The following is an 18,187-nucleotide window of genomic DNA, read 5'->3' as shown; positions in this document are numbered from 1 at the left end:
GACACGCTTGGCATGTTGCTTCCTATCTTTTATTTTATTAAGTAAGTTCTTGAAATTAATATAAAACTTACAACTGAATCGTGTTTTCAGCTTGTGACACATCGCACATAGCAGTTGAAAACGAAAATTACTGTGGAAACATGTTGGCTCAATTCGTACGAATAGAACAAAGCCTGACTAATTTTTCGTCATATTTTCCGTTTTTTATGGACTACGCGGACCAAAACGACCGTTCTCCATTAAAACAGAAGAGGCAAGTTGACAGATATATCATGATTTTGTTCCATCTTGTTGGCAACTTAAGTAATCAAGTTCTGGATGCGATATTCAGCAGTCAGAAAGCTTTAAATGTTATCAAAAGGATTCTGTATATTCTAAAATTCGTCCCTCTGTGTTACTCGTCTTTAAATATTTTTTTAAAAATTGCATAACCCTGATTGATGTGGCGCAAAATAAAATATTAACACACATTACCATATTTTGTTTTTATTAAGGCATTTTAGTAATAATCCACGGTAGTCTACCAGTCTTTTTAAATTTGTAATAATCGTAAGCCAGTTTGCTCAAAATGAATATAATGAGCAGCGCCAAAATGGTGTTCAGAAGATCTAGCGCATCCTGAATCGAATACTCCGGCGGCGAGTGGCATACATCAACTCTCGTTAAGTCGACGACCTAAATAAAATGTCTAAATTAATTTTTTTTTCGCAGTGAAATGTGCCAACGGGTTATTTTTCATTGGGGAAAAGTAAAGGTTATCTGCATTTCATTGGTTCTATTGGTAAAATTCACCAGGATCATTCGGCCAAAGCCGGAATTTCTTATTAATAGGAATCTGTTTTGTATCTTTGATTTATTGCACATATGTAAGGAACAGACTCACCATTTTATTTGAGTTCGGATCCCCTTTAGCGGGGCCACATTTTATGTCCCGCAAATCTGTAATTTGGGGTGCATACTTTTGCAACATTTCCTAAACAATACAAAATTGACACGAATGTTATGACTTTATGTCGTAGTACCTGAAATGCGGGCGTAAACAAACAATCACATCTCCACGGATTTCGACCCAAGCTTATCCGTACAGCATCTGGCATATTGAGATTTCGCTGCAGAGCGTTATCGATAGCGTATGTCGGCAACTAGGAGTCAAAAAAATGTTACAAAAGTTGGCGAGGAAAGCCAGCTGTGATAGAAAAAATGCTTCACCCCATTGAATATAGCGAATATTATCTTACCTCTGTCAGTCTGTTGCCAGCCAGAGAAAATACTCGAAAATGCTTCAGATAAGTGGATCCCTCCAGCACATTTATGCAGTGTATGTTGTTATCGTCTAAATATAAATCTGACAATAGTTTGTATTTCAAATTTTCACGAATTGGGCTGAGATCTTCAATTTGATTCCCTTCCAGATGGAGGATTTTCGTTTTCAACGGAAACGTCTTCGGAAGCTCCGTAAAATTCCTATAGGAACAGTTTACCTCTATAATGGGCTCGAGCAGGCCCGTTTTCGGATCAGTTACGCATTTCAAAAGCCAGCACGAGCAATTTGCAGTGCACGTCTGCCGCGTTTCCTATCAATACAATACGTCAGACCATAGAATAATATTAGGAGACTTACCTTTTGTATTCTGGCGATTGCCAATACGGGTTTGTTGTTGTGCGGCATCTTAAAACAAATTAGTTTATCCAAGTCGCGAAAGACCGCGTGGTCGAGCTCGAGTAACCATTCCAAGTGCCCGGAGCAGTTCCATCTGTTGGCTAAAATGTTATTTAAGAACGCGCCATACATCGAAACTCTGCTTTTTTAAATTACCAGCTAAATAAACTTCTTTGATATCGGCAAACGGGAGTCTCGGCAGTTCCGTGAGGAAATTCGCCGATATGTTAAGCACCTCTAGATCCGGAAAATGGTCGAGGAAATGCTCGTTAAAGTGGGATATTTGTAAACCATTTAGTTGTAGGGCCTGAGTAAAACGAAGAAGAATTACCGTGAACTAACCAAAGTTGTTTATCTATGATTACGATCCAGAAAATATGTTCAAATGTAAAACATGCGCTCTTGTACCTTAATTTTGGTATTTTTGTGTGGCAAAACCATCTTTCCCAGGACGGTCCTGTTATTTCCGATAACGGAGAGGTTTTTCACGTTAGGGAACAAGTTGAGGAATACGTTGAAGTCCAAATGCGTCAAATCGACGTCGGATAAGCGTACGGATTCAACGTACGGACTGGATCCGTTCGTAGGTAACACGCGCTTGCAATTTATTTGCGTGTCTTCTAGCAGACAGTCTTCTGTTTTGCCGAGGACGGACACGAAGTTGGAGATCATAAACCTAAATATTTATATATAATATAAAATTATGACGGAATATAAATTGAATTGATTTCGGCACCAATAGTCTGTCGATATATATGATTCGTGGAAATGTAGTCGACGTAAAGGTTCAACTAGCTAATCGATTTAGGTCAGCGAGAGTTTTACTAGGAATATGTGGTAGGTGTATGTTATACACGAGCCGGGAGAAATTTGCATGCTCGCAGCGCATTTAATTAAAACTTTTAATTCATTCCCGGTTCTCTATAACGGAATAGAATAATTAAAATCCAGGCTTTTATCAGCTGAAAATTTAAAGTTTAAAGTTTAATTTAAAGTTTGAAAATTTAAATTTAAAAAATTATTGACTGAAAAACTACTCATCTTTCTTCGCTTTATTTCACAAACTAAGCAATAACTCAAAAGCTTTGTGACACCCTGTATATCTAGTAAATCTAGTTGTATTGTCGTAGCTTGTGGTTTCAACCGGTATTTTTTGTTTTTTAAAATGTCGTGGATAGTTATGGTTGGTCAGAATGGCCTGTTTTGGAGAAAAGTCATTTTAGTCTCGATTATTTTAGTTTGAGAAATGCAATAGTGACACCACTGGTTTCAAGATGAGGTCGAGTTGCGTTGGCGTTTGTTGCCATATTATCGGTGACGACCAGGTCTTAATGCTCGCAATCAACGTTACTAATGATTGAAAGGATTTGAGACCACTTTAAAGGGTAACTAATTATCCTCGAGGTGCTGCAAAAAAAGATCTCCATTTTGGACTAACAAAACCGTATATTTTTATAAAAATTGCGTCTATATAACTTTTGCTAATTGGGAATCCGGTTATGCAGGACCGCGTTGTTAATGGCTGTAGGGTTTGCATCCTTTAATGACGATTATATTTTCTCGTTGCCCAGATTCTCCGACCTTGTACTCGTTTCTCGATCAGATCTGCCGCGTTTATAGTATAATTATGTTTTCGCGAAACAAACGAGTTCCAAAAGTACCTCCCCAATGCATTTCTACATCTATGTACGTAGTTTAAAAGTAACGAAATTTAAAAAAAGAAACGAATATCTCCTACGATACAGCTTGTGAATTGTATCGAATGGACCATTATTTTATTTTTCTTTGTTGTATATCGTAGTGGGTTAATTTATCCATCCATTTAAATTTAACAATATTAGCACATGCTCATAATTTTTTTTTTCATGCTAAGTGATTCGGTACAGTATAAACAATAACTAGTTGATACTGTTTTGTTTTGCTGTTGTTTACTTGGCGTTAATAAAGTTAATGTTATGAATTGATTTATATCAGTACCAAATTATTTAACTCCTTTTTATTTTAATTTTTGAAAAAAGTAAATATACCAGTTTAAATAAATACTCGCAAAGTAAGTATGAGAATTCAAAAAGATTTTTAAATGCACAGTTGTTGTAATGCGGATCTTAAATGCAGATTTTATCTAACCAATGTTGTAACATGTACATATGTAGGTATGTATTTCGTGTTACGGATGAATAAATGATCTAAGCTAATGCGAACTTTTATTTTTGGCAAAAGTTGTAGATTATACAATCACTTTACACGGAAATTACCAAAAAACCCTATAGGTCTGTCTTTGTAAGATATTTTTATTGATTATTTGATTTTTTTGAAAAAACTTTTAGGACAGAGATAAAACTACTTACCACCACTCCAAATACGAAACCATTGTGGAGCCCTAACCGTCCACGAACTTCCGCTTTATTGAAACATTTGACACTTTCCATAGGTTTGATCCATAATAATAACAATAATAATAATAATCATCTATTTCGAGCACCCGTGGCCGGTCAGCAAATAAACTTTAACGGCGCTAAAGATGAAAGCAAACATGACGGTCGCCATTTCAATTAGTACGTTACATTTCGCGCGAGAATCACTTGACGGCTTATAATCTGCCGGGAGTGTTTTGCTTTTAAAAAAGCGCGCCAAATTCAATGGTCGTCCCTAACGTATGCAAAGAAACAAAATGCACGAATGACGTTAACGTAACGAATGCATTTCAAACGTAGGGAAGGCGATTGCATTGGAGCAGACGCGTGCCGATCTCAAAACGGCAAAAGTGGTCCGTGGACGCGCGAACTTGCCGATAAAAAGAATTCACAACTCGAATATGACCTGCCTCATCGGCATTCGCTGCAGGGGAAATAACTTCCTCAATTTAAATCGTTTCATTGTGTTTACAAAAACAGAAACGAGTGTCTATAAGCGATTTGCGTTCAGTGGGCAAATTTGCGCGTCATAATATTACGTGTATGGGCGTCAAAACGCCCAGACGTGTTCATATAAGGTAATTCCTTCGCCTAGACCTTTCAAATTGTCGCGCACATGATTGACAGGCGAAGACGCGAAGGGAATGGGTTCCGATAAATAACGCTGGCTTTGCAAGAGCGTCTAATTTAGCCGCAATCGAAACACAATTTATTTGGATTGCAATAGTAGATTATTTGCTTAGTATGCATCAAACGACCAGAATTTAATTACGGTCGACTGCGGAAACTGGATAATGAATACGAATTCCACAGAACGATGTCAATGTTTTTACGCTTAGTCGTGAATAAAATTTTAAGGCAGATTCAGTAAACTTGATTAGTTTATTTAACCACTGGCAGCTCTTTGAAAACGATTTAGTAAATAAAATGAATATAAATGTTGGAATTTTTGATTTTGAAAGGGCGCCATCTCTGGACGCGTAGCTAAAACAATATTTGGAGCAATTAGTTTGCTGCGCTTCTAATAGCTGGCGCAAGACCCGAACGTAGCTATTTGTAAATAAATACAAATTGCCCATCCTGGTTTTACAAAAGTATAAAGATTCAAACACACTCTCAGTTAAGATCTCAAAAATAATAAGGCTACACATTATTAAAAATTGATGAAAACGTTTTGGCTCTTATGATTTCTAATTTCTCCAGAAGGTCAAGATTACTCTGGGCGTTGGGTAAAATTATTGACAACTTTAGAAGGAGAAAAGTTATGCCCCGCGGACAAAGAAAGAGTAGCCATACCAGATTTCGTATCTAACACATGGAAATCTTCATGTCGATATAAACCGCATTACAATCTTCACAGTTCAAATAATGTACCCATGATCTAGAAAAATAATCTACCTTATCTTTAACTTTTATTAGACCCTGATTCAGAGTATTGTTTGCTTCAAAGGCTATATATAAATTCCTAGTCTTGAGATGAAATATTACCGAAAAAGGAATCTATCTGGAGGATTTCATTTTATTACGTAATATGTGTAGTCCATGAAATAAATACTACTTGTTTTTACATTCAAAGCTTTTAATAACTGAATGACCCAAGCCTAACTTTATCCTTTCGTGGGCCTCTAAAAGTAATATGAAACTAATAGTGTTTCCAATATGGGAACACGGGGTTGAGTCGTCGATAAAGAACGCGGACGGTATCGTTCTGTGTGAATAACGCGACGACACGTCGCTAAGATGATAAAAGGGTGCCGGTGGCATATGGCAATTTGGTATGTTGCATGTGTTGGCGAATTGGTATAGGAAGAATAAACAATATCGGGTTTTTTTAATGAAAGAAATTTTTTCAGAAAAGTAGCGAGCGCCCTCTCTGAAGGGATACCCTAAACTAAGGTTTGTTCTGTATTAGCGAGTGATGCGAAGACCATTTACTTAGGATTAGTTTGACACGATGCCAATAGATGGCCCCACCACGACCTAAAAAAAACTTTCTTACGCGTAGTATCTCAGAAACGCTATCGAATAGCAATTTTAAAAAAAATACAGACGATAAGCGCGGTGTCAGAGGGTTAGCCAAGTCGATTAAATGAGTGTTTTAAACAAACAGTTTCGTTATGCAACCATTCACTAATATCGTAACCATATTAGGTCTTAGATTTTCGCCGACAATGGCTGCACTGAGCTTCGCGGTTTTCATTTTAACGGTGTGCGTTTGCGCGGCCGATTCTTCCGAATCCTCGGAAGAACTGGACGCGTTGGTTAAAAACGAGAAAAGTGTTGCATTCGTCAAACAATTGGTGAGTCCACTTTTTGACGAGGGGATCGTGCAGACGTAGCGAGATTTTTGCAGTTGCACACTGAATACGAGGAAAACAAATTGGACACCTTGCTCACATGGGTGAACGAATTCCTCGAAGACAAGGACGAGGACATAAACGTCACCTTGGTCGCCGCACAAGACGTCTACGGAGACGACGGCGTCCTCAGGGAGATTCGCACTGTGGAACTGTTTCTGCCCAAATTGGTAAGTCTATACGCAATTCGCGCGATAGGATTTAATGAATGGATCTGGGGACGCAGTCAATGATCTTGAGCAACTGGTGTGTGTCATTTTCTTCCGTTAATTGCTGATGACCTTATTTTGATGTAGGTAAATTAGGATCCAGAATGTTTTCAAGCGTTGGTATATAATAACAGCTCACAAAAATTACTTTTTTCACATTTCTTGATGCGGTGGTTTGCTTTCGAGCCATATTTCTCTCATACTATGAAGCAACCGTAATAAAAAAAATTTTGCTCTACGTCTTTCCACCGTTGAATTCACTCTTTAAATTGTGTGATGTTATTTCGATAACATATTCAGAGTATGACAAGCGTCTAGCGATGTTTTGTATTGCGTACGATGACGTAGAAGACCGGGGACAGATTGCAGCTGACCAATAACGACGATGACGACGACGATACGTCTGTGCACGAAATCAGGCGAAACTTCGACGCTTTAGCCAAACTCGGGTTTGACAACGAAATAAGCAGCGTCGTTTACGAGAAAAACGGAGATGTCGTAGAGGCGATGTACCTCGACGCGAGCCAAATGGTAAATAACAAAAACTATAACCTAAAAAATTGTTCTATACTGACCATTTTGTATTCCCAGTACGTGTTCGAGGATGGCATCCATTATTCGAACCGAAGCCGCGTCGTAATTACCCAGAATGACCTCGAGGCCGTCATTAAGGTCCTGCAACAACGCAACGAACTCGTTTCCGTGATAAATTTCGACGCTAATGGAAAATACGTGGATGAAGGATCGGAAGTCGTTCCTGAACTTCTCGTAAGTCCGAATTAGGGGTGTCAGAACGTTTTTGTGACAAAAATAATTTGATCAAATTAAGCGTGCTCGCTCTATGACAGGATATACATGTACGGGGTGTTATTCAATAAGTGTTCGATATTTAACAGACCGGTTTCTCAAAATAAGATTTACCATTTATTTTTATTTTTTTCTGCACAATTTCCCAAATAATTTCTGAACGAAAAGGGCGACCTGGAGATTTTTTGACAGAAGAATAATGAGAAAATTGAATTTGTTGTTAATTTAGTTGTGGAGCTATACCCTACATCCTTTCTCATTTCCGAAGCTTCGCGATTTTTTCTACGACCTTGTATTATATTTTTGGTATAAAAACCGAATTACTTCCATTAGAAGTCGCTAGGAGCGACCTTTTTTGAAATATTCTGCATTGAAGTATTCGATGCGGGTTTTTAGAAAAGTGCAATGATTCTAACAAGGAAATAGATCAACTAGGCTGGTTTATTCATGTAAAAATATAAAAAAACATTATCAATTCTATTATGTACGTAGTTTGCACATGACAATACAAACAATACGAAGAAACGTTGAATAAATTTACTAGTCTATTTGAACTTTTTTATTACAAATGTTTCACTTTAAAAATACGGTTAGTCCTGGAGGCTTCACTTAAACATTATTGAGGTAGGTAGCGCCCCATTCAAATAAGCGCTATTCATGTCCTCCCAGGTACCGATCTTCATTAAGCAATCGGCCTGGTTTAGGAAATTATGTGTAAAAACCAAAAATATTAAACACTTATTAAATAACATCCTGCATACTATTTCAAATTCTTCTGGATTGCTCCTGCGTCGAACTTGCCAATAACCCTTTTGCCCGGTTCAGAGCTTAACTGACTCATTTTTTTCTCGGCAACCGTTATTATTATATACAGTGAAACCTCTCAATACGGACACTCCTCTTAAACGGACATGTTATTTGGAACGAAATATTTGCCTACCCCTTTACCTTTTTCCTAATTCCATAGGGGAATTATCTTTTTCATTTTTCATCATATCATATCGTACTATTCATTACGCCGTGACTTGCAGTTTTATTTTCCAAACAAATGACATAAGTGAATTCCACAATTTTTAAATTGGCACCTACTAAAAACTTCTTACTTTGCGATAAAAAATGGAAATTGATAACGTATATTGATAAATTGTGAAAAATAAGGACAGCATTCGTGTACAGTGGGGAAGCAATATTGATCAAAAAAGAAATTTTGTAAAAACTGAGGGACTTCAAATTGACAAAGTGTGTTTTGATTGATGGCTGAAAAAGTGGCGCAAGGGACATGCGATAAGTTTTAAGTGTATCTCCGGAGAATCAGCATATGTGAGTCAAGCCGGTTTTCAAAAAAATAATGATTTTTCTACATCAATGGAATGGGATCCCACTATCTACGATACTTGAAATGGAACGATGTGTTAGAGAAATGAACATAACGCAAGAAACTCTTGGAAACTATGTTGGAATCGACAATAGAGACTAGTTTGAACATTGAAGATACAATTGAAAACATGAAAGAACCTGAAGCGGAAGAAGGCAGCGATCAAGAATACTCGAGGAAACGTGGGAAATTAGTGGGGAACCTAGCACAATTAATAGCTATAATGACGCCTTAAAAATAGTTACCGATCTAAAAGTTTTTGCATTTCGACACCTTAAAAATCATTTTCAGTCAGGTTTGCTGAAGCAAAAAACAATAAATATACGTCCGACTAGTATCTTAGAGTTTGTGAGCAATTAATGAAAGTTGATTCACCAACATTTTTTTCTATAGTTTTTTGTATGTTTTTAAAAAAATAAACGTAATGCACATTTACGATTTACGTTGTTTTTTTTTCATGCACCTCTAATGACCCTACAAAACTAGAGGAACCGTGATGTCCGGTTATGGGAGTTTTCACTGTAAAAACTTTTAACGAAGTCATTGTTAAATTAGGATGATTTTTTTTATTTTTTAAATTACATTAACTCAATACATAATCGTATAAAATTCAACGAGATTGAATAGGATAACTCTATTAATTTTTTTGACTTAACTATTACGAAAGTGCAAAACAAATTAGATTTTTCAATATATCATAAACCTTCACACACGGACACAGTCATACATAACGGTTCAAATCACCCTTATACACACAAAATGGCTGCATTTAACTCTTTTATACACAGACTTCTTAATACGCCACTCTCAACAGAAAATTACAACAAAGAACTTAATAGCACTGAACAACGGCTACAATCCGTCCATTATAGATAAAATTATAAATAAAAAACAAATACAGACAACAGTAAACTCTATTTATCCGAAACCAAATACAGAACACGAACATTTTAAAACAATTACATACATAGCGGAACCTAGTGAAAAAGTTTCGAAACATTTGTCAAAATGTGGTTTAAAAATAGCTTTCAGAACTAACAACACAATAGGACAATATTTAAAAAACAATAAATCGAAATGTCCAAAACCCCAAAAATCAGGTGTCTACAGGTTGAAATGTGGATCTTGTCCTAAAATTTATATTGGACAAACAGGTAGATCCTTCAAGAAACGCATTAACGAACATATAAGAGCGTTTAAAAACAATAGTCTAGATTCTAATTATGCCACACACTTAAACACAGAAAAACACATTTTTGACGACAATTTTGATATATTACACACAGCCACAAAAAGTAGAAACATTAATTAAGGTTTTATGGTCATTTTTCGGAATATATAGTAGCAGGTAGTTTGTAAATAATACATTTGATAAAGACGCGGTGTTGTCGAAACAATTGTCATGTCATAATACATAATTTCGTGAAAATCTGAACTTTCAGTTCTTATTTATTTTGATAAATGGATTTTCATCAAGTAAAAGCCACCTCAGTTCAATGAAGTTTTTTCTTAAAAAAAAACATGAGTTGTTTTTGGGTTTATAAACCCAATATGGCGGAAAAAAATTAAAAAGGCGAAAAGTTGCTATCATCATCGTTGATTTTCTGCGAATTTCTTAAATGAGGGAAGAATGACCGAATTTTGAAAGTTCCTCAACGTGCCTTTTTTGCGCCATAACGCATGGGGGAATTTTATTTGATTCTTGTAGGCTTACGTGATCGACGAAGAAGGCGACGTGGGCAACGACATGTTGCAACAGGCCCTGCGCGGCGTCGCCGAAGCGTCGCTCGTCGATCCGGACCGTCCGCGGGCAGTTTGCGCCCGTCTAGTTGCCTCTATGGAGGCGAGATTCCCAGACATGAAGTTCCACGTATTCTACGAAGAGCCCAACGCTTATTACGTTAACAAGGACATCGTGATCAAAGTGGGCTACGGACTCAAGGACGTAGACGTGTCGGATGACGTTTATACCATTTTTGGGATTAAGAACTCGTAAAGAATAAAGTTTAAGTTGCGAGGAAGGGGTGTGATTTCATTTATTATTTTCGAAAATCGATGAAATCGAATTTTCGAAAGTATCTGCGCTCGTATAAAAATCTCTGTAACGGTAGATCCTATGGGATCGCCGATGATACAGAAATGATTACCGTCGAAAAAAAAATTTTGTTTTGTCTGTCCGTTCTCCGTTCTCGTCTGGTTTTTCCTGAATAACTTTCGAACCGTTGGAGCTTCAAAATTAAAATTTGCCCTTTTTTTAACCCTCCACGAGGCACATAAGCTTGTAAGAAATGGACCTGATCCGACGCCGGTATCCATAATTTTTTCGCGATTTTCCACTGTTTTTTGAACCTTGCTATGAAACATGTAAGTGTCCGAAATTTGAAGCAATCGACTTCATATTTGGCACATATATGCAGCTTTGCCCGGTGGCGGAACCTATTCAAAGTGGGGGGCTGGGGGGTCGGGAAGTATTTTACAAAAATAAAAAATCGCGCGTGTAAGGGTCTACAAAAAACATTTTTCTAAAACTGTTTACGACACCAACAAAATTCTTGAACCAGAAGAAGCAGAAGATACGGCTCGATAAACTTTTATTCGTGACAATTTTTCAAAAATATACAGGGTGCGCCGCAAATTTAAAAAAACTGAAAAATGGGTCCCCCTATTATTGAAAATTGGTTATAAAAGACAGAAAAAACGTTTGTATTTAAGGTTTTCATCTATTGTACAGGGTGTTCCCGTGCTAAATGAAAAATGTGTTAGGTGTGCTAAATTTGCAGATATCAACTTCAAATTTAGCAGAGGAGTAAAAGTCCGTGTCCACATTTAAACGGTAGAAATTGGGCGCAATCCAATTTTACCAAGTATTTTTTAAAAATGTTTGAAAATTTTTTTCTGGTCATTTTAGCTTCCAGAAAAATATGTTTTCCTCCATAATCATTCATCCGTTCGGTAAAATTCTTTAACCGGCAGACGCAGAAGATCCAGTGGAGTAACATTTATTTCGGGCATTTTTTCGATTATATGAAGGGAAAAATTATATTCAAAAATCTAAAAGAAATAGAAAATAGTTTTTTTACCGAGTAAATAATTAGCCGCAAATCAAAAATTTAAAAAAGTATGGCTAATTGATTCAAACGGTGTCATAGGCCGGATCAAGACCTACAATTTTCGTAGTTTTTGAGAAAATTCAGTTCCCCTTTTGATAATTGATCATAAGTAGAAGGTTCTGTTTTAGTTGTCAGTTTCTTTTACATAGTTTTAATATAGTCCGTATAGACAACTAAAACTTTTGTATTGAACGTTTTTGAATATTGTACAGGGTGTTCGGGATATTCTATGGTATATTCCGAAACAGAATAGGTGTGTCAAATTTGCAGCTATCGACTTCAATTTTATCACAAAGTTAAAAGTCCATGCGCACTTCTTAACCCTAGAAATTAGACGCAGTCATGTATCTCCAAGCATTTAAAAAATATATTTTTTTTGGTTATTTTGACGTCCAGAAAAAAAACATTTTCTCTAAAACCAGCACTACAACTTTTATATCAGGAATTTTTTCGATTATATACAGGGTTTTTCAATTATAGACAAAAATCTAAACGACCCTGAAAATTGTTCTTTTCCACAGTAAATTATTTGCCGTAATTAAATATTCATAAAAAATATGACTAACTGCTTTACACAGTATTATAGACCACATCGAGAACTAAAATTTTTGTTTTTACGGGTTTCGTTTACCATATACGCCCGCTCGAGATATTTAAAAAAATCCTTATAAAAATTGCTACTTCTAGCACTCAATTTAGACGCGATGACTTCATTCACTATTACGGCGTACTGCACAGTTTCAGAAAAGAATTATTGTCTTGAAAACCAATACTCTATTGGAAGAATTGATATAACTACCAAAAAACGTAGGAGATCCAGGGCCATAACCTCTATTCGTTTATGGGCAAAAAATTCTAAAAGATCCTAAAAGCTTCCGTTTTTGTGGGTAAATTATTGGCGATAAATGAAAAACTGTTAATTTGATTGGAGCGGTATCGTAAACTATGTGGAGAGCAAGTTTTAAATTTCGTCTGTCATAGAGGGCGCGCGAGATATTTTAAAAAATATCGCAATTATTTGTACAAATTCTAATATTTACCAAAGTTTGCCTTTGAAGTTCAGCGAGACGTTTAAGACTGTTTATACAGGGTGTATGTACAATAAAATTACATGGTTTTTGCGAAAGTTCCACATTGGGCCATAGGAGCACGATAGAAAAACAATGCGTCCCTCTAGGACGCGCTACGAATGTATCTCGCCCACCGACGAGTCTTCGGAAGAAATCTAGTATCGTTACGCAGGGTATTTCGAAAAATAACGAAACAACGAATGGAAAAATTAGTGTAGACTTTGTTAATAAATATTATTTGAGAATTGTCCGCTTCAGCTACGTAAACATGAGCTTCTGGAATATTGAGAAAATATGCTTAATTTTATTCGTACCAAAATTGAAGTAGGTACTCATTGTTAAGTAGGTACTTCGAAAAATAGCAGGTGCTCTGATGTTAAGCATCTCCTTAATCATTTTCTTTATACCAAATAATGAACCTACTCCAAAATTTTAAGTAAGGGAGTAGGTATACTTAGACCAGAAATATAGTGTTTTACAACGAACCCCGTGATTAACTTTGCCTACTGTTTATTACTTCAATGTTTTCAATCTTTTCGCCGAGCAATTCTTGAAACATGTACATAACAAAATTAGAACAAAGTAACAATTTATTATCATTATGAATATACAAAAAATTAAATATAATAATAAAAAAAATAAAAAATCGTTACTTTCGCTATTGTCGTCACTTAATTCAATGATCAACTCGGCAACTAATGATTCTCGATAAATATTTACTTCTCTATTACTTGTTTTTCACAGTTAGACTAGCTTTGTGCTGATATATTAGCTACCGCGTGCCGAATTACGTTCATGGTACTATCACTAAATGTCGGTGCAGTGTTATTTCTTCTTATATGCGCTTTCAACTTATACCAAATCATCTCAGTTGGGTTAAATACACAATGATACAGGGGTAATCTCAAGATTTCATGTCAGTTTTGTTGTGCTATCGGATCTATTTTGTAGTCTTCATTGAAATGTTTTGTTTTTAATAATTCCAGAAGTTGTTTTTTCGTGAAGCTCTCTTCAAAATATAAATCATTTTCGTACAGAAATTCTTTAATTTCTTCTTTATTTGAAGAAGTATTTGGAATTTTTCTAATTTGGGCTGAATCATATGAGGTATTATCCAACACAATAACAGTATTTGGTGATAGTAATATTCCCGCGGTCATAATTTCATGGTAATCTGCACTTAAATCTTTGAGGTTTTTGGCAGACTAAAATAAGCATCTTCCACCCAATCATTTTTGGACCCAGCATAAAGAATTATTATTCCATTGTAAAATTCTTTAAGATTCTATTAACACTTGACGTTGACGAAAATCCATTTTCTTCAAAAATGTACGTAACGACTTTTTGACGTACTTTTATCTACCGCGAATATAATCTATAGTCTTAAAAAGGACTGTTGTTTTTTACAAATCGAAGAACCATATAGAAGACACAAAAATACAAGAAGAATGTTGTTAATCGACAGGCACACAAGACAAAAATGATTAATTTCAAACTTACCCTCACTCTTTGAACTATCCAGTGAAAACAGCCTCGCATGTACTTACTGGAAAGATCACAGTCATATACCTCCGTAATATATAGCAATATATTCCAATTTAGATTACACTCTTAAGAACCATACATCACCTGATGTTAAAATAAACGCTTCTACTTACATTTACGTTTCAAAGAAAAATTTCAAGCTTCTACAAATATTTGTTACGGCCCATCTCAGGAAAAGACCTACTTAATGCAGAATAAACATCTGTTGGGAAAGGTTTTACCACGGTCCTGCGAAGGTCTGCGATTAAGGTACTGTAAAATACTTGAAACGTCTAAGCAATAAATGCACTATATTTTTGGTTGTACAATACTTATCAAATCAAATTTATAACTGCTTTGAGCATCCTAAACAGGTAAATTAAAATTATTGGAGGAACTGTAAGTATATGCTTAATTTTACTACTAACTGTTAAGTAGGTAGGTATGGTGACTGGAATCTCTAGAAAAAATTAGGATTTACAGAGAACAACAAAGGCCAATTATTTACTTGGATGAAACCTGGTTCGACACTTATGATACCTCGGAAAAGGGTTGGGTTGACTCAACGGATAAGTGTAAAACAAACGCGCCATCAAAAAGAGGTAAAAGATTAACTATTTTGCATGCTGGCTCTAAAGATGGTTGGATTCCAAACGGACTTTCTCTGACTGCGAAAAATATTAAAGATTCTTCTCTGGATTATCATGAAGACACCACCGCTGATTTATTTGAAAGTTGGTTTAAAAACAAACTAGTTCCAAACATTCCTCCTAATAGCGTCATTGTAATGGAAAATGTAAGTTATCCCAGTAGACAGTTGACTAACAACAACAAAAGGAATACGTCTGTGATAATTATGGAAAAAATATAGGGCATACAGTTTCAAGGCTTCCACCTAACCACAGTATATTTAATCACATTGAACATGTTTGGCACCAACTGAAATCTGCCATTCGTCGTAACAATGTTTTTCACCGTGTTAACTTATAGAAATCGAAGTTTTTAATATCCCTCCACAAAGTTGGGCTAATTCTGTTAAACATATAGAAAAAGCAGAACAATCGTATATCCGTATTGCAAATAATATAGAACAAATAATAATTAGATCATGCGATGATAGCGATAGTGATCCTGATGTATTATGTGAATAATTTTAAGTAATTTAAGTAGGTAATAAAAATAATTTGTAATTTTATTTTACATTTCAATATAAATGCATACATAAATAAATAAATATTGTTTAGTATCTTTCCTAACAAAACCCCAAATAATTAAATTCTAAGCAAAGTACGAACCTGTTCGGCCATATTTCATTCTTACAGCTTGTCCGGGTCTTTCCTTAATTCGTATCAGTTAGTCAATTTCTTATATCTATGAACAGACTTTACAAATACCAGGTGCTCTATTGTTAAGCATCTCCTTCATCATTTTATTCATCCCAAATGACGAACTTACTCCAACATTTTAAGTAAGAAGTGGATACTTAATTTTATTCATAGCAAAGAATGTGAACGGATCTGCAAATGTGGATGCAAAACTACATCAAATAATAAATCTTGAGCGTACTGCGAATTGTGCGCGTAGTGGAAATTCGCCTTTATCGCACGTGCGTGTCTCATTGGCGCTTTAGTTCGCAGGGAACCGCGTGCGCGCGCGTTCCCTTGCGAAATATTTTTTATCGCACCGGACAAAACATCCGAATCGCCCCCTCCCTCCTTGACTAAACCGCGAGAAAAAATCGCAGTCGCCTAGTGCGGCGCAAACCGCGATTAAAGAGCGCTCCTTATCGTGGAAAGACGAACGGGGGGCGCGGCGGTTAACGAATTTTTCAGCGGCCCGCGCGCGGATATTGGCCGACCGCAAGCCACGCCCCTCGCCGCCGCCCATCGCGTTTAACCACGGGTGACGTTAAGTCGACAATCGCGTGACGTACACGCTGAACGCGATAGTGTGCCTTATGCGAGATGGTCGTAGGAATGCAGGCGGCCGTGGAACCGGCCTACCGCTTTGTTCCGTTCGAACCGTCTCTTTCTATCGCGCGTCCGATTCCGAACGGGAAGGATAACCGCGGCGTTCTTGATTCTCGTGAGGTCGCGTCGCGCGTAGTCTGTCGCGTTCCTTCGAGTCGGCCGATCGTAGAGTACGCGAGCTCACGGACCGGAAGTGACGCCGACGCGGGAAAAGTTTGACATTTGACGTTCGACTGTGTTTTTTTTTGTGGCGTTTTTGCCGCGCGGGAACCGCCTCGATCGGATTTCGACGGGAGCGACGAGTAAGTACTAGGACGCGTGATTCATCCGTGTCGTCACGCGCGGTGACGAATCCAGATCTCGAGATCTAGGGGGGAAGGCGGGTGCTTTTTCTTGCGGTTTCGCGGACGGGGGGCTAAACTCGTCGCGGTTTTCGGGCCGATCGGGTTGTTAAAAATCGGTGCGTGTCAGGTTCGATTCGCATGAATTTTCTCCACGACGCAGGGACAACCTCAAGGCCGCGCGACGTCTGTAAAAACCCACGGCATATTAAGCTCCGGCCAGTGTAAACAGCTCGGTTCCGTGAAAGTTGTATAATGCGCTTGCCGTTGCGATTGAAATTAACTCGTCGTCAGGGTACCAAAACGTTTTTTTCTTGCTCCCCAACTCATCGTTTGACGAACAGTCTGAAAAATCCTCACTATTGTTTCTTGGTACGCGCAAGGGTGTGGTTAAAGAAAAACTTTAATCTAAACACTCATTGAGGAATTCGAGGCTGCTGATCAGGGTTGGGCTGATTTTAATCAAATGATTTAAATCAAACTCCTTTTGTTTAAAATCTTTATTAGGCACAATATAAAATATTAATGCAATTTTAACTTTTTCGATTTGAACTTTTCTATAAAAAATACCAATAATTTCTAGAGGTGACCCATTTATACCCCAAAACCCTCTTCATCTGAATCAACTTGGGATCGCGTTTCCAAAGGCAAAAAATTTTCCTTAATCAAACTAATAGGTGATCCTGAATCTAACATAGCAGTCAAGATGTACTTACAATATTCGCCTTCCTTATCAACTAACTCAAATCTCATGGGAACAATGTACGGCAATTGGTGAGCAGGCTGAAGCACATTCGCAGACACTGTAGGTCGTGGCTCGTCCCTTGAACCTCTACATTGTTGTCCTCGTCGGGGGCACTCATTCATTTTATGCGATGTTGCTCCACACTCAAAACACGCACCAAAGGGTCGTTTCGGCTTTGCACACTTGGTGGAAATGTGGCCAGTTTCTTGACAATTAATACATCTGGCGGTTTCAAAGCTGAGAGAAGAGGTGGGGCTGTTATTTTTTCAAATGCTTCTAGCAAATCTCCACCTGACCGGAAACGTAAAATACGGGCTTAGTCTCGAAGATGTCGATTCGAAATCCCATCGATAATATAGTCAACCAATTCTTGCTCGTCGATTGGCACCTGATTTCCTAAAATTACCTTATCATGGTAATGGTCAGTGAATCGTTACCCGGCTTTCCACATTCGATTTTCAAAATCTCTTCTCAGTAGCAACTTACTCGGACGATGCTTGAACATTTGTTCCATGGTTTCTAGTAGGGTGTTGATATCCATAGTCAGGTGAGTTGGTTTCGAATGGAATCAAGACAAGTCTCCTTTCAATTTAGAACTGATCAAA

The 18,187-nt window shown here is 37.1% G+C and overlaps 3 protein-coding genes across 4 annotated transcripts in view; 2 read left to right on the top strand and 1 right to left on the bottom strand.

Moving 5' to 3' along the window:
- Positions 1–478: 478 nt before the first annotated feature.
- LOC132699456 (protein singed wings 2) lies at positions 479–4,339 on the bottom strand. The gene is made up of 8 exons (XM_060666174.1): positions 4,009–4,339; positions 2,069–2,336; positions 1,817–1,967; positions 1,622–1,761; positions 1,239–1,574; positions 1,023–1,142; positions 884–973; positions 479–675 (listed from the first exon to the last, which is right to left on the bottom strand). The coding sequence occupies exons 1-8, from the start codon at positions 4,029–4,031 to the stop codon at positions 490–492; spliced, it is 1,314 nt and encodes a 437-aa protein (XP_060522157.1). The 5' UTR covers positions 4,032–4,339; the 3' UTR covers positions 479–489.
- LOC132699457 (uncharacterized) lies at positions 2,118–10,837 on the top strand. Its single transcript, XM_060666175.1, has 6 exons — positions 2,118–2,247; positions 6,226–6,374; positions 6,428–6,601; positions 6,989–7,171; positions 7,232–7,408; positions 10,531–10,837. The coding sequence occupies exons 2-6, from the start codon at positions 6,246–6,248 to the stop codon at positions 10,816–10,818; spliced, it is 951 nt and encodes a 316-aa protein (XP_060522158.1). The 5' UTR covers positions 2,118–2,247; positions 6,226–6,245; the 3' UTR covers positions 10,819–10,837.
- Positions 10,838–16,629: 5,792 nt separating this feature from the next.
- LOC132699193 (segmentation protein Runt-like) overlaps positions 16,630–18,187 on the top strand; it is an 87,120-nt gene continuing 85,562 nt past the window's right edge. For both annotated transcript variants that reach the window (XM_060665771.1, XM_060665769.1), the window contains exon 1: positions 16,630–16,798. The gene's annotated coding sequence lies outside the window, so the exon portion shown is untranslated. The remainder of the gene's footprint in view (positions 16,799–18,187) is intronic.

Source organism: Cylas formicarius, unplaced genomic scaffold, assembly GCF_029955315.1.
Source record: "Cylas formicarius isolate icCylForm1 unplaced genomic scaffold, icCylForm1.1 PGA_scaffold_3__17_contigs__length_32017465, whole genome shotgun sequence".
NCBI lineage: Eukaryota > Metazoa > Arthropoda > Insecta > Coleoptera > Brentidae > Cylas > Cylas formicarius.
The sequence above is the reverse complement of the archived record's forward strand: the minus strand, read 5'-3'. Positions and strand labels throughout refer to the sequence as shown.

Coding starts and splice junctions, on each gene's coding strand:
- LOC132699456 (XM_060666174.1), bottom strand. CDS start 4,031: ATGGTTTCGTATTTGGAGTGGTG. Junction 1,143..1,238: donor CTGGCAACAGACTGACAGAG/GTAAGATAATAT, acceptor TTTGACTCCTAG/TTGCCGACATACGCTATCGA. Junction 974..1,022: donor TGTTTACGCCCGCATTTCAG/GTACTACGACAT, acceptor TGTATTGTTTAG/GAAATGTTGCAAAAGTATGC.
- LOC132699457 (XM_060666175.1), top strand. CDS start 6,246: ATGGCTGCACTGAGCTTCGCGGTTTTCATTTTAACGGTGTGCGTTTGC. Junction 6,602..6,988: donor AACTGTTTCTGCCCAAATTG/GTAAGTCTATAC, acceptor ACGATGACGTAG/AAGACCGGGGACAGATTGCA. Junction 7,172..7,231: donor ACCTCGACGCGAGCCAAATG/GTAAATAACAAA, acceptor TTGTATTCCCAG/TACGTGTTCGAGGATGGCAT.